Source organism: Anopheles stephensi, chromosome 3 (assembly GCF_013141755.1).
Source record: "Anopheles stephensi strain Indian chromosome 3, UCI_ANSTEP_V1.0, whole genome shotgun sequence".
Taxonomy (NCBI): Eukaryota; Metazoa; Arthropoda; class Insecta; order Diptera; family Culicidae; genus Anopheles; species Anopheles stephensi.
The window spans coordinates 73213561-73229286 of record NC_050203.1 but is presented as its reverse complement, the minus strand read 5'-3'; the positions used below and the strand labels follow the sequence as shown (position 1 = coordinate 73229286).

At 46.6% G+C, this 15726-nt stretch overlaps 1 protein-coding gene across 6 annotated transcripts in view; it reads right to left on the bottom strand.

Annotated features, from left to right (window-relative positions):
• LOC118510673 (rap1 GTPase-activating protein 1) overlaps nt 1-15326 on the bottom strand; it is a 169045-nt gene extending 153719 nt beyond the window's left edge. For 3 of the 6 annotated variants that reach the window (XM_036052820.1, XM_036052824.1, XM_036052826.1), the window contains exons 1-2: nt 15103-15326; nt 762-1287 (exon numbers count right to left, since the gene is read on the bottom strand). In XM_036052820.1, coding sequence (XP_035908713.1) covers nt 762-1024 — 263 coding nt within the window. In that variant the 5' untranslated portion in view covers nt 1025-1287; nt 15103-15326. Of the gene's footprint in view, nt 1-761; nt 1288-1508; nt 1884-14736; nt 14999-15018 lie in introns of those variants that run through there. The other 3 variants (XM_036052821.1, XM_036052822.1, XM_036052823.1) reach the window with 3 other exon arrangements.
• Between the last annotated feature and the right edge of the window lie 400 nt (nt 15327-15726).

Genomic DNA, 15726 nt, shown 5'->3' with positions numbered 1-15726 from the left:
GGAGAGGTCGTCTTCGGCGAATCAGCAGATTTAATGGACCTAGAAGTCTTGACGCGAAGTATTCGGGGATCGGTAGGATAATAATTGATTCCAGGATTTGAAGAATCGATTAGTAACGTTCAAGCATTTTCACGGTTCTTCAAGAAGAAAAGGTATATTTTCAGTCCGAGCTGCCTTATCTTTCATGGTTCTTAATACCCTTCGTCATTGGAGTCATGAAATTGGAATGGTAGACATCCTGGACCCTGGACATCCTGGACCCTGGAATGTTGAAGTCTTTACATAGTTTCGACAGGTGAACAAATTTTTCCACTAGAATTGCTTCAAGATTTAAATTTAAGATGCGATCACCTTGACTGAATCAGGACAAACAACGAAAGTATTGGATATTTGTTTTAGAAGACTCGTCCAAGGAGTTGATAGTAACAGACATCCATCCTGAATTCTTCTGTATCCAAGCGGATTGCTAAACTCTTCAAGATTTCTGTTTAGGTCTTCTCCATCAAGGTAACATCCCTCAACGGATCTTCTATGGAATCTGTTCCCTACGGGTGAGGATTCATCTGTTCTCTTCCACTACTCTGAGGGCATTCTGGATCTGATGTATATCTTACTACAGATATCTTCTTAATCTTGGAAGTCTTAGGCAAGGACTCTCGCGCATATATTGCTACAAAATTTGTAAAAAGCAAGGTTTCTGAGCTGTGGTCTAGAAATCTATCAAAAAGAGAGACGAAAACCCCAAAAATAGTCAAACTTACCCTTGTGGTGATAAGCGTGCGCTACGGTTAAGACTGCGCGTTTCATCGTCCGCTCCGGCCGACGGTGAACCTTTCGATGTGGCACCGATCGGGCTCAGATTGGCGCTGCCGGGCGTGGAGCTAGGTGCCAGCTGCCCACCGGGTGATAGGGCACCGCTAACACCACCACCCCGCTGCTGCCCATTACCGTGCCGCTGTTGATCATCGTCGTCGATTACGTTCTCGTTCGTCACGATCTGTTCGAGCATTTGTATTTTCAACATTTTCACAGGTGAATTTTCTATTCTTTTTCCTCCGTCTGAAGATTCTTTTCCCCACCCACAATTTATTCCCTTTTTTTTCTTCACACGTTTTGGAACACTTCAATCAATCATCTGATGGTATGGATTTATGACGCTGCAAACCGGGACACACACTCACTCATAAACACCAATTGATTTTTCACACCACCATGCGTTAATTTTCTTCCTCGTTTTATCCCCCACGGGGGGTACATACACTCATCGATACGGACAAATACACGTGCCTGAACCAAACAAAAAAAACAACAACACGCCCAAAAAAGAGCATAGATTAGTAATAAGAGGTTTTGGGTCGCACAATAAGACCGGATTAATTTTCACGAACGTCAACCCATACACACACACTCACACAGATACATCAAATTTTCAGCCAATTTTCCCCACACTTAACGAGGACGGTTCGAACTGATTTTCTTTTTCCATCCCATGCCACACAAAAAAGCACCTTAATAAGATCGTGTCGGCACAGCGCACAGGTAAGTGACACACAGAACGACGACACCTTGGACGGTTTCTTTCTTCGCACTTCGCACAATTACATACCGACACGTGTGTGCTCACCCAAATGGCTGTGTGTGTGCGTTTCACACCCTACTCCACCTGATGCTTTTTGGGAGGGGAGGGGGGGTTCGAATTTTCCCGACGTTCGATACCCATCCAAACGCATCCGTTTCACATTCGTCTTCGGTGTGCGGGGTGTGCATTAATTATTGTTATTGCACTTTCATTTCACGAGCGGTTCGTGGCTGTAACGCGTTGCGTATTGGCGGCGCTAGTGTGATTGCGTTACGCAGTAAAAGCGTAGTTCCCTGGCAAAGGACACACACACCGGTCTCTCTTGCAATGATGATGTCTTACGACGGTGGTGAAGTGGATAATCGCCGGCAAATTTTTACTCCATCTCAATTCAGGGGGCGACCTTCCACGCGTAATGCACCAGCCACCAGGGGGTGGAAAAAACACCGGAAGCACACCGATCCTTGTTTGACTCCGTCCATTGGCCGTGATCGCTAAAAAGAAAAGAACGCATCGAAAGCTTATTATTATCGTTGGCAGTGAAATCAGCTTACGAAATTACTTCAAATTGAGCTATAAATTTCAATTTAAGCACACGCACACAATGAATTAGGCCTGATCAGTGAGCGATAAATCAATCTCGAAACAAAACAAAAACCAAACCAGATCATTGAGGCCACCTTACGGAGGGGAAATGAGATAAATCTGTGCTGTGCTTACACACAAACGCTAGAGAGCTCCCGCTACAGTTAGTTTAGATTATCTGATTGGGAACTTTCCTTCAAACCAATGAAACGTATTATGAAGATAAGTGTGTTACGATTTTCGTCTCTAAGAAAAAAATTTCGATGCTTTTGTAAGCTGCAACTTTCTAACCAACACCAGGCCCACCGAGCCGCAATAAATCGATCTCGGACGTGTGCTGACCGAACCACGTGAGAGCTGGATGGTATTAACAAGGGTGTCTTCTCCCACAACACTGGAGGATCGCCACCATCATCATCATCATCGATTTCACACCCTTTTCGGTGGACAATTCAATACGACACGTCTCTTTTCGTCTCAGACCGTGTTGCGGTGAACATAGACCGGTACGCCAGCGATCCATCATATCTAGTCCGTCCAGTTCCGCCTTCGCCTTTAGGGGGGGAATCTCATCGAAAAACGCGCCGGAACTCCTCTGCCTTTTTTGTTTTGAAAAGGTGCGCAACAGTGTTTGGTCGCAAAACATTTCAACTTTTGGTAGACGCACCCACACACAGGTAGATAGCCACAGCCAAAGAAGTGGCAGGAAAACGCGTTTCACGCATCGGCAGTATCGAAAGTAACGCTCATAAATTATCTGCCCGTTGTTACAAATACACGTACCAGTCCAGCACACACCCCATTCATAGACGATCGCCCCCCCGAAAACCCCGGGCTAAAGATGGGTGCGACGATCGACGTCTTCTAGACGTGAAAAAGAGCCTTCAAGAAACCAGCACAGCACTTGTGGCTTGATAAGACACACCATGGAAAGCAATTTGTTGCCCAATTCGCTTCGTGTGATAACGACGCCTGAGAAGACGATTCTAAGTCGCTTCGCAAACATTCGCACACCGTTCGTCTAATCTAATTTGCAACAACAAAAGCAAGCTCTGACGCTGTTTGTTTAACTGATTTAGTGGTGGCGTAGCGCACGCCATCTCTATTATGCCTCCTCCTCCGAGCATTAATTCCCAAGCAAAATAAACACAAGTTTAACAAATCACCATCATCATTCTCGCACGGATGCGATTCGCTTGACCATCGCTGCTTCCCAAGACAGACGACGCACAGACAGGAAAGAGGCTTGTTTTTGGGGACGATCGCCATCTCATAAAACCCACGCCTTCCGAAAACACCTTCGCCCGGCGAGATCTAGTTTAATGGCGGCGAAGGGTTTCGGGCGATCGTGGGACCGAAACGGCACGGGGAGCCGGGTGTTGCAAACCGTTTTACAACGGTCAGTCCATCTCCATCTGATTAGTGCGTTGTTCGGTGGTTATGTTTTACATGGAACGGAGCGGTTCAATCGCCGAGACACCAGCAATATTCCACCCACCCAAGCTGGGCCTCAAGGTGTGACTTCTTTCTTCGTTTTTCGCCCAACCCACCCGCTATCCGTATCTAATTTCAACCAGCCAAGCAAAATCTGGCGCCAAAGAAGCAACATCAACATCGTCCACGATTCGGCGCTTCTCCTCGCGTGCCTCAATGTCACCCGATGGATTGACGCGTCATCGGCATAGAAACTTGCAGCAAATTAGCACTAGCAAAAAGAGATCGACCCGACCCGATGGGGTGTCGGCAATAATATCGCATCAGACAGCAAAGAAATCGGCCCGGTTTCTGTGTTCACTATTATGATTGCAGCATTACGCGATCGACGTTCGCCAAGAGATTGATGCGTCTGGTTTTCGGCGCATCTTTGACGGCTGGACGAAAATGTTTGATGGTTTATTGATGTTGGCGGTTTTCGGACTCCCCCCCAAAAAAAAAAACGGCCGCACGACCTGCTCTGTTTACTGCTTCAAGAGGCAATATTATGTTTGATGGGAAAATCGGGCAAGGCCTGTTGCGTCCAACAACTTCACCAAGATCGCGCGATAAAATGGGTCAAGGTTTTGCTTTTGAATTCTTCAATTTTCGGTTCATCTATTTAGATCAGTTTGTTTTGAAAAGAGACGAATTGGACGGTGTATCTCGATCAAGCAAACCCAACAGTTCTTTTTTCGTTTATCTCTGTCGTATCTAAAAACACGAGTTCTTTGAATTCTGCGGACGGTAATAAAAGGGAAATTCTTCTTGGAAGCAATTTTCCGACGGTAAACTCGTAACAATATTTTTTCCTATTTGTAATTCATGGTTAGACAAGCACGCCAGGAGAAACCTGCAGTTCCTGGAAGTACTCGGTCATGAAGTATGCAGCCCTGGCACCTTCATCCTAACGGGCGTATGCCGTACTTCATTAGAATTAGTGGATTGCGAAATGGTGGTCCAATTTTTAACCTCACAACTGTTCTTCAGTTTTTCAGTACCATTGCCATCTCCTTTCACCTATCCTTAAATCGTACATTTAATCCGCAACAAACAAAACACGCTGTGTGTACTGGCTGGCCATCTTCCCACAGAGTTAAAAACACATTTAAAAAAACACACACACAGGAGATCAGCTCACGAGCGATGAGGATTTTTGGTCGTACGCTTTGTGTCCAGGTACGCGTGTACCGCAAGCGAACTTAACTGCCCAATCAGTCTGCTACCGACAGGAGAATGCAATTTGCTTCTCCATTTTTTTTTTTTTGCTCCTGCCGGCGAGGAAAAGCTTCCGCTTCCGTTTTAATCCCAATGTTTTATGTGTGCTTCTTGTTTTTTCTTTGCTCGTCCACTCTCACTCCCACTGAGAGCTTATCATCCTAAAAACAATTGAAAACTCCAGCCACCTGGCAAGGATTTGCTTGCCCAGGTCCTGGGTGAAGTCAACGGCTCTTGGCTTCCGTTGTCCTCGGCACCCTGTCTCTCTCTCTCTCTCTCTCTCTCGCGCTCATGGCACACTGAGTCGTCCAACCTACCACTGGGATCTAATTTAAAATTAATTAAGCAATCCATCCGCCACCGTTCGCACTGACTGCTTGACGTCACCGACCCTCACCAACACTTTTCCTGGGGTTGCGTTCCCGCTTTGTTGGACGCGTGTTTTTGATGCCGATGGGGCAAAGGTCACATCCTGTCGCAATCTCCCAACCGTCCCCGCTACTTGTCTGCGGCTTAGTACCTTCCTGCCCACCCGAACCGCCGTCGTACTAACCGTTCCAACATTAACGCCATTTTGTTGTTGCTGCGGAGATGGAACGGGCCAGCATTTGGATGTGGACATTTTCAGAGGTTTTCGCAATGAATACGGCCTTGAGCTGCAACCACCCAGAATGACGTGCAATGCTGCAACTTCAGCAAGAGAGAGCGGGAGAACACCCCAACGCAACAACTCCCTAACAACATTACATTGTGTCCGTTTTGTTCGCGATGTCACTGACGAGCGATGTTCTAAGCGGTACCGAGGGACGCGGTTGGCTTGGCTGTACGGGCGCCTAACCGCAACGACACCACGATTACCATTACGCCTGTCAGAACGGTTGGAGTTGAAGTTGTACACAGAATTGCCCCCTGTTTTTTTCGCGCCCGGTCGTCCCCCCCTAAGTACGAGCCTGACCCGCAAACAAACGCAAATTACCGTTGATTTATGCTTCAATTGTCTAAACCGCAAATAAAACTTGCGCCTTCCGCGCGAAAACGATGAACCTAACCATAAACACGGTTTATGACAGTTTCTCACACGTTTGGATGTGTGTGAAAAATTAACTACAGGGAAAGGTCCCACGCCGGGTATAATTTTTGAAGGATGCTAAGCCCGGACTAATTTATGAGTCCAATAAATATCTTACGGAGAGGATACAAGATCGCGCTATCGCTAAGGGGAGCAACCTTCCATTTTTCTAATCAATTTACTTTCCATTTTACTGGTGCTGCTCGCTCCTACCCCCTGAGGCATTTTAAATCGTTTTGTGATTTAACGCTAATAGCGATCAAATTAAACGTCATCGCCGGAGACTGGACCATTAAACTATTACAATCGCTCGCTTGCGTCAGTGGTGACATTTAAGAACCCTCTAGCAGGTATCCTTGCCACAAGCTGGATGTGCTTCGCCACCGCTCGTTTGGTGGAAGCAACAAATTATGGGTACGTGTGAACATTAGTCACACATTCCCTTGTCTGTTCACCGAAGCAGGAATCGATCAGCGTAACGATCGTAATCCGGACTGACTGCCCTACCCTACCCAAGAAGGTACCAAGGACGCGCTTCGAATCCGAACGACAAAATTGGACCCACCAGCGTAGTAGCCGACCACCGCATAGAATTCCATTATTTTCAATCATTCGCACCACCAACCGGAGCGGGTTTCGGGGGCGCACTTGGAGCTTCGGATTAATGATGTGCATTATTAGGTCTCGCCGTACAGCGCCATGTGTGCTTTTCTACAGCAGCACTCCGTGGCCACTTTTGTGCGGGGCCGTGGGTGGTTCGAATTTTCTTGTGCTTTAATTTTCGAAATCCAAATTACTTCTTACCAATCGCGCGGGTACGGTTTCGCAGGGCCGTACATATTTCATCGTCGAAAGACGAAGTAAGGAAAGAAAGAAAAAAACAACGCGACTCAAACACACACCGAACCAAATTCATCCGTTGGCCATCGTTTGAAATCGTGCCAGCCCCAACCGACCTTACCAACTCTTGTGTGTGTTTGAAGGCATTGCGCGTTCTTGTTTCTCTTTTTTTTGGGTTAGGTTGGTGGGTCCGACGGCATCCACCAGTTCCGTACCCGTGTGTGTTTGTTTTGGTGCGCATGCAGAATAGCGACGGCCATATCGCGCGCGGTTCGCGAAACGTGCGTGCTTTTTTAAGGCGCGAAGAAGCGTGCTCCAAAATTTTTAAAGCTATAAGCGCGCGGTTTGGTGTGGCATCCACGGGTGCAACAAGTTGGTGGCAGGCAGTCGCGCGGTGTGGCTATGCGAGACTATTAAAACTCAAACAAACCCTGCCGGAATGGAGACGTTCGACGGACGGTTCGAGGAGCTGCGTGGAAAGAAGTAACAAAAAGAGCATTAGCTTGAGGTGTTGGAAACTTTGGTGAAACTTTTGTTTATAATCATCAGCCTACCGCACTGGTCCGGCCCGCTTGCCTGCCATCGTACCGTACGCCATATGCTCTTTGATAACCGAAAACACCATACCGTCTCGTATTTACAGTACCGATCGATGGATTGAGCTATCCACCGCACTGTACACCCCGCCACACTTAGCTATCTAATGCAACTCCATCCACATCGACATAAAAACATAGCTACGGCGGTGATAGACTGAAGAAAATAATTAAAAGTGATTATATATAAATCAATAGGGCGAGAGACTCCTACAGCCGAACCGCACAAATCAATCCACTTGAGGCGTGAAGTCTATATAGCGGATAGTTCACCGCTTGTTACTGCGCTGTTTGTCGAACACAATTACGTGGGGAGTATGTTTTTCGAGGGCAATGCGGATCGTCTAAAAGGCCCCGATAGCTCTTAACCGGGGGGTTTGCGTCGAGGAGTGATCGAGCTGAAGTAATGGTTTTTAGATAGAAAGTTCAAATGCTTCCAGCAAACCGGCAGATCAATTATTTTGTAGTTTGGTTTTCTTGATAAGTAGTCAAATTATAAGCAAAAAAACACAAATGAACCAGTTGAACCAGTTGAAAATAAATGAAACATAAGTTGATATCACAACTGGATCAGATGATATGCCAATCTAATCAGTTGATATCCCAAAATAAAATTAAAAAATACAATCCAATTGGTTTCAGATTTAATGTAGCAATTATAAATTGTAGTAAAATATATTAATTAACTAAATTGACAGTTGATATCGTAAATGCAGCACTCAATATGGCACTTCTATGGATATAGCAAGTTATCCCTTAGATAGCAATAAAACAAAGCTAAATAAAGCAATATAAATAAAAATGTTATAATATCATAGGACTATTCCAGTTATAATGAAACAAAAATGATATTTTAAAACATAATCCACGTATTAAATCATTAATCCACCATGTTACGATTGACACTTGCAATATCAAATGAGACGGTTTTTGAGACCGCGAGAGGAAAAAAGCAACCGAGTACCGATCAATTTACGCAATTCATTACCAATTCCAACAAGACGAATGGTTTTTAAATTGGATTCGGAGAGTTGCACTCGTCCCAAGCCAGTATATCCCAGTATCCCCATACATTGGCAGCCACATACTGGGGTTTGGCGAGCGGTAAAACACATTTCCCAAAAACCTCTACCGATCTAAGGGGGGTTTTTCTTTCGTTTTTTGTCTCACTCCCCAACAAAATGCTATCAAGCGATGCGATTTCCCAGAATTATCCTGGCAACGGCTCCGACCAACCAACCGACCAAGCATCCACCAAGGATATTAAAGCCGAATGTTCTTTTCATTCTACCGATTTCCAAGAACTAGGACACTTGCGCTCCTCCACCGGTTACCCGCGTACCCGTGTCGGTGATTCGCTAACGACGTTATCGAGCTGCGGACGGTGCGAAAGATGTCTAGCACAAATTGAAAGTGAACTTTCTGCCCGGGTACAGCAGCAACAGCAGCAGCAGCTCATCATTCCTGCGACGCCCGAAATCGATCCGACACCTGGCAAACGTTCGAAGACTAAAAAGAAGAAAGAAAAAAAACAGACCGATGGCAACTAAATTGAGAACGACATTTTGCTAGGATAATGCGGACGAGCTACCCCTATGCTTCCCCGTGGGAGCAGGTTGTACCGTGTTGGGATAGGTTTAAAATTTCCAATCAATTTTTCCATCACGATGTTTGCGTGTGTGCGTTCGTGTTTTTTTTCTTTCTCGAAGCTTCCTGGCACACTATTAAGGACACTTTATCGTCTTGCATCGAGTTTTAATCATCCGAACTTATGATGCGCTTCCATGTCTTCCTGGTTCATCAAAGCTCCCTCAAGAGCGACTGGGGGAGACTGGTACGCCCATAACAACAGCCTCATAAAACGCCTCCATTTACTCGCTTTTCAATAATGGTCTGGTATTTCTGGTTGCTTAATATTGTGCGTTTTAATGAGTGTCGACGGCTCTCGGCGCGTCAAACAACACCCGCAGAGAAAACTGTGTTTCCTGTCTGTAGGCTTCCCCGGGCACCAGCCAGGGAAATGTGGGACAACCAATTGTGGAGAACAACGACAAGTTTTGCAGACGAAAAGTGACACCAACGAGGGGGGGAAAGATGATGATCGCTCAAAAACCCCAACAAAATTGAGGAAAGTAGAAAAACGAGACCATCCAACCGAGCAGTGATGGACGTAAAGGCAAACCCGGTCCGGTGTGGAAGATATGGAAAACAATCATGTTTACAAACAATTTAACACGCACTACATTTCTTAAACTGCATCCCAAGCTGCAGCCCCCCGCGAAACGAAAGGGAAGGTGGTTTGGTGAAGTTTGCAGGAGTGTGCCGTCTGCCGAGAGGGCCCGGGTGTCGTTGTCATCTCGTCGTCATGAATAGCTAAAATGCAGTTTTATGCTGCACTTCCTACGCCATTTTGCAGTTGCACTTGCCCCATCGTATATCCACAGCTCAGGCGGAGGAGTGCAAGATAATAAACCTTAAGCTATAGTGCACCAGCACATTCCGAGCTGGTGTGCCTTGGGTGGAACCGACTCTCCATTTTATGTATGCAAAAGCGCACGAATGCCAACGCATTACAGCGAATATCTGGGCACTGTCGCACTGACTTTTATTAAGCAAACACCGATGGATACGCCAGCATTCTTCGCTCGTTCGTTCGGCACCGAGCAGTGGTTGGTGATGGTGGTTATGCATCACATGCGTACATCTCCGAAGCATGGCACGAGATGGAACCATCTTCATAAAGTCGATGTGGTTTATGCTAAAAAGGCTACACGATCCGTTACCGGAAATGAAATCGTCAAATTCTTCTTCGCTTCCAGAGCATCCATCCCAGAGCCCGTATCGATGACAGAAGGATGTATGGCAGACAACCGGGGATTCGTTTTTTTGCTTTTTGGGTCGTCTGCTATCGCTTCCGTACGAACTGAACCCTATCCGGGGGCGGCTTATTGATGTTGTGCAGCACACGTTGACTTGGCTGACACGAGCTTGGGAGTAAAAATAGGCGTTTCGTGGTTTTTCGAAGCCAGGGAAAAATATCAGTTCAAAGACATGACGACCACCTCCTGACGATTGTTACACGAGGGAACGAGCTTGTGTAATATAGCGCTCACAACCAATCACCAATCATCGGTTGATGATCGTAAAACAATAATCAAGACAAACGTCACGCTCCACTGGTTGTGTCTTCAAAATTATGTAAAAAAAAAAAACCAGACGATCCTTTTCCTCTTGCGCTGCTGCCCCATGGATTGATGTGTAAAGTAGCAAGAGGGCGAAAAAACCATCCAATCTGATTGTGCACCAAACTGTAATGCAACATTTAGCGCACACCAAATGACATCGATTGTGCAATCGGCACAGCAGTTTGCAGCGAGGGCGATGAATTATTTATTCCCAAACGCGATTGTCGCTAAAGCATCCAGAACGCGAACTCGATTCTGGAGCATTGAACATTGGAATTGTAAAGGCAAACCCCCCGAACCACTATCACTCTGGGGCGTTCAATTCCCTTACGCGTTCCGCGTGAAGCGCATCGAAATTGGCTCTGTGGTAGCTTCTCTCAATCTCTTATCACGGAAACATGACTCAATGTAAAACATGCGGACCGGAGACAAGTATGCGCGACGAGCTGCAAGATTAAACCGAGCTCGGGTTGGGGACAAAAAAACTAATGGGTTGATTTCTTCGTAAATTGACTTGTAAATAGCGACATTCTTTAGGGCTTCTTTTTTCTGTAGCGAATAGTTATAAGAAGGCGTTTCTCGAAGCAGTTGGACTAGTTTTGCGTGCTGATAGGATGCCGAAGAGTCGGATTGAGATATTGCTTGTCTTCAAATGGAACATGCGGCAAGTTATTGGGAAAAGCACCAAGAAAAATAGCATCTCTTGCTGTCCTTATTGGAAGATTTAACTGAGCTATGTCTGAACGCGCTATCCTAATTCCCAATGATCTGTGTCAATATTAGCTGACGCTTGAAATATTACAATTCGTTCGGTAATACGACCAATCCCTTCAATATCTCATTCGCGCGCCAACGACTTCCTAGCACAAGCTGACCATCATTTTTTTAACTGCCTATCACATCGCCAACCACTTTTTCAACGAGAACTTCTTACTGACCTTCCGAAGGGCGCGTGCTTCCGCGGAACGTGAAGCCTCACGGACAGCAAATGTGGCATAACGCACGCGTTCGCTTTTACCAAACAACCGTCAATTCGTTAAACGAGCCATTTTCGCTGGCAGGTACTTTTCATTCCTACTTTTTTAATGGCCAAAATCGTACGAAACGAGGAAACGCTTGACGGTGACTTCTTCGGACCCGAGGAAATATATACCAACGCGTACTCGGACGTGCTCGTTAGCGTGTGCTGAACACCGGCCATGCGGACGCATTTCGCACGCCATGTTACTTAATTTTCTTTAAAAAAAATGATTTTCCTTGAATGTTTATCCCTTTTTCGCTGTGCCGCATGCCTGCAAAAACGCAATAGAAAACCGGCCCTCGTTCTAGAGCGCAATGGAAGCTAAAAACAGAAGCAAAAAAAAATCAAATCATGTCCACATTTTTCAACTTCAGCTTGACAGCTAGAGGAGCTAGACGTTCGCACTAGCTCCACCACTAACGGAATCGTCCCAAGTGTTAACGAGTGCTCAGCTAAAACGCCTTTTCTGCCTTCTGGAAACCATATGCGCCAACGGGCGGCCGTTTTTTATTTCGGCGAGCCTCTCCCCACGGGAAATGTTTAGCTGGGCGCATAAATTAATATCGGAATGGAATTGTTAAAATCTGAAATATGCTCCCGGACTGACGGACCACTCTGCCTTCCTTTTTCTCTCTCTCTCTCTCTGCCGCGTGTGTTTATTTCCTGCAAGCGATCCGCCACTTCTTCACACGGCACGGCTACGCTATCAATGTCAATAGCCTGCTCCCTTGGAGGCTTTCCAACCGACTTGAATTAATTTTTGACACTTGACTGCACCGTTTCATGCAAATTGACTGTAAGTGAGTGGTGTAGCACTTTCAACTAACTGCAACGTGACGACGACGACTACGACTTCGACTTGGCCAGCCAGAGGGGTTTTTCAAGTGCGCGAGAAACCGATTGAAGTGAAAGGACTTGAGGGAAAAGCATCGGTACGGTTCGGTGTCGTTCCATTTCTTCTGCGTCCCGCAATATTGACCCTTCTTCTAAGGGTCTGTTTTACTTCCCCGGACTTCGAGTGTCATCCTCCGTAAATGGCTCAAGAGCGAGCACGGAAGTAGAGCATTTTTGGGGTGGTAAAAAGACACCGACGACGATCCTAATAAAACATGATACTTTATCGCTTCCGACCGTTTGATGTCAGTGTTTAGAGTCGCTCGTGGGGTCAGCTGTACGGCGGGACATCTTCATCGACGAGCGGCCCGCCATCCATCGATCCATTGACACTGGATAGGGACGGACACGGCTGCTGGACGCTTCCGTAAAAATGTGTCAAATATCGAACTGACCCCGTTTTCGTTTACTTTCGTTTGAAATTACGGTGCCGGGCGAGATTTCCAAAATCGAGAGCCCCGTTCGGGGAGGAGACCTTTTAAAAACGTCAATCCAAACAAACGAACCTGAGGGTAGCAGCAGCAGCAGCAGCACCAGCAGCATCATGAATTCTGCGTCGAAAGCAAACCGGAATGAATTTGCTTTTAGCGCTAATCAATTATTCACAATCGACCGCTTAAATCAAGCGCAACCCGAAACGGGCGTTAGGCTTGCCGACCGACCGACCGGGTCCTCACCTCCATTTCCCTCCGGGTTGTCATCGACGATACGACGAACTTCCGCTATTCCACGGTTCAGCGGGAATTTTAACGCGGGTCCCCACAACACACCCAGACCATTCTCTCAGGCTGGATTGATAACGGGCGGCAAAAGCATGAATACTTCGTCGCATCATCAGCCACCACACCCGTTCGAACGCGGATGGTGCCTCTTTCCCCATTATCTCGAGGCTCGTTGGATTAACGGGTTATCATCTCCGGACGGGTATCATCATGCGTATCGCATCACAATCATTTCCTCTGTGGCCCGGGCAGACCGAACTAGTGAGAGTGAGGAGAGGTCTTCTTGCTCAGGCTTGGACATGAAGCTCACTATAGAGGCCCGCCGATCGCTGGCCCCAAATCCGATTCCTGCACACGGTTCCTGCAGCTACACCAAACACGGAAGACGGAAGAAAGATTATTGATTTTTGAAGGCAATTTAATTATATCTCTACCCATTCTGCGCTGGCCCCTTTGAGCTTGGAAGCGTGTGCGTGTTTTTTTTCGGACATGCTCATCAACCGCTCAGCGAACATGTACTGATCATCGTCCGCTGTTTTTGGGAAAATGGGTTCAACATGGGAAAAAAACTGGACGCCGAATGGGAAGTGAGAGATGCTCCGTTGCTTCCGTCCATTGAATTTCCCCAGTCTCAATCAGCGTCATCCGTGTTTGGAAGCTGATTAAATAATTATCTCTCAAATATTTGGGAGTCTCGTACCACACTCGGCAAAAATAGTGCGATCGGTACCAATCGAACTTTGAAACTGAAGCACACGACAGGACCGGTATCAAATCCCTTCTGGACCTTGCTCGTGTGTGCAATACTGACTATCGAGCTACGGGAAAATCAAATCAAGGAAGCCGGGCTTGACAGATCCAGAGCACTATATAGTTTGAGGTTAGAGTATAAATCAAGGCTTCACTGGATGTATCATTCTGACGCCTACTTTGCCAATTCTTCGACATTCGGTTGTCAAGCGCTTCTGTTCCAATCCAATTACACTTCTATCCAGGTGCAGTAATCTCCTGAGCACAGATAAATTTTACCACACCACAGCTGTAAAAAGCAAACATTATTACAAGCGCTGCAATGTTTTCTTGTTCCATTACCTTGAAAATGCGTGCACCCGTCGCAGCTAACCTTTGCAGACGACACTGGCCCTGGAAAACAGTGACGCCCGAAAAAACACGCTGATTGAAGCTGAACCCCCCGCTTGTTGCTGTTGTTGCTGTTAATCTGGGGCTGGGAAAGCAAACTCCCCTGTTTGGACACCGAGGTCACTGTCACCGGTCACACACGCACGCACGCACGGGAGCTCCACTAATTGCTGCAACCCCGGGACAGGGTGACGAGACTGGTCCGCGTCCGCGGTTCTTCCGGATCGGAATGACAGCGCAATCACAACACACACAGCGTCATCCTCCACAATCCACACGTTACAACATCCAGCTGAACACACGCAGCGAATACACGCGGGAGATTCTTTTCTCCAGGTAAGTAACAGGGAACACTGATAAACCACCAGCAAGGCCGCGGCAACGCATACTACTAGGCAGGCCAATTTCACTTACACTTTCCCGCGGGAGATGCTTGTACGCACGGGCAAAAAAAAACACCCGCACTGTGTCGCTATGCTACATCCCATGGCTACTGGGATGTTTTTTTTTTCGTTTGCTTATCCGCACACACTGTTTTGCGATCGGTTTGTGCGTTTCGGGGTAAAGAACCACGCACACTTGGATTACTCCGATACGCCGTCTGCTAGGCCAACATGGCACAAGGCTAGAACAAAACACACACTGCACGGGCTGTACAAGGATGCGGCAACCAACTGTTGCCTTCTACTACTTTACTTGATTAGTTGCTGGTAATATGCCGAACACGGTTTGTAGCACTTTCACATACACGCACACGGTGGCTCACACGCATTTACACACCTCTGTACACTGCTGCTACTGCTGCACTGGACGCATAATTATCCTTACACAATTGACACAACTATTCCACAACACACTCTTTTATTTCTTGCACGTTATCACTAAAGCGCCATCACGAAATGAGACGTGAAGACGTTGCCGTCGTCCGGAAAATAGCAGCAGCACAGCCGTTCGCGCCAAGACCTGCCGCAAGCAACGTGCTCACTCCTACGCTTTTGTTTAGAAAATGTGCGTGAATTTGCTCTCCGGATTGCTTGACACGCTGTGATTTCTCCGATGGGCAGAGGTCGGCAACCGGTTTGCGTTGTTGCTCGGGTGGGGAAGAATTGATTGAAAAGGGGTTTTTTTTCGACTTACAGTTCCTACTAATTTGTTAGAATAACATTTTTTAATGTTAGTAAGTGATACAAAAAAAATACTTAATTTTTATGTTATAAGTTTAAGGCTTCGAACTCTATAAATGGGATTACTTACAGCAGTTAGAATTTTGATTCCCCTTCTTCATCATCTAATAATTCTCGCTTTTGCTTTTAAAATGAGCCTGTCTGCATTTTACATAATTTTTACATCATTTCTTGCTGTCCTCCCACCTGCTTGCCAACCACTGCCTCAACGAACCCGCAC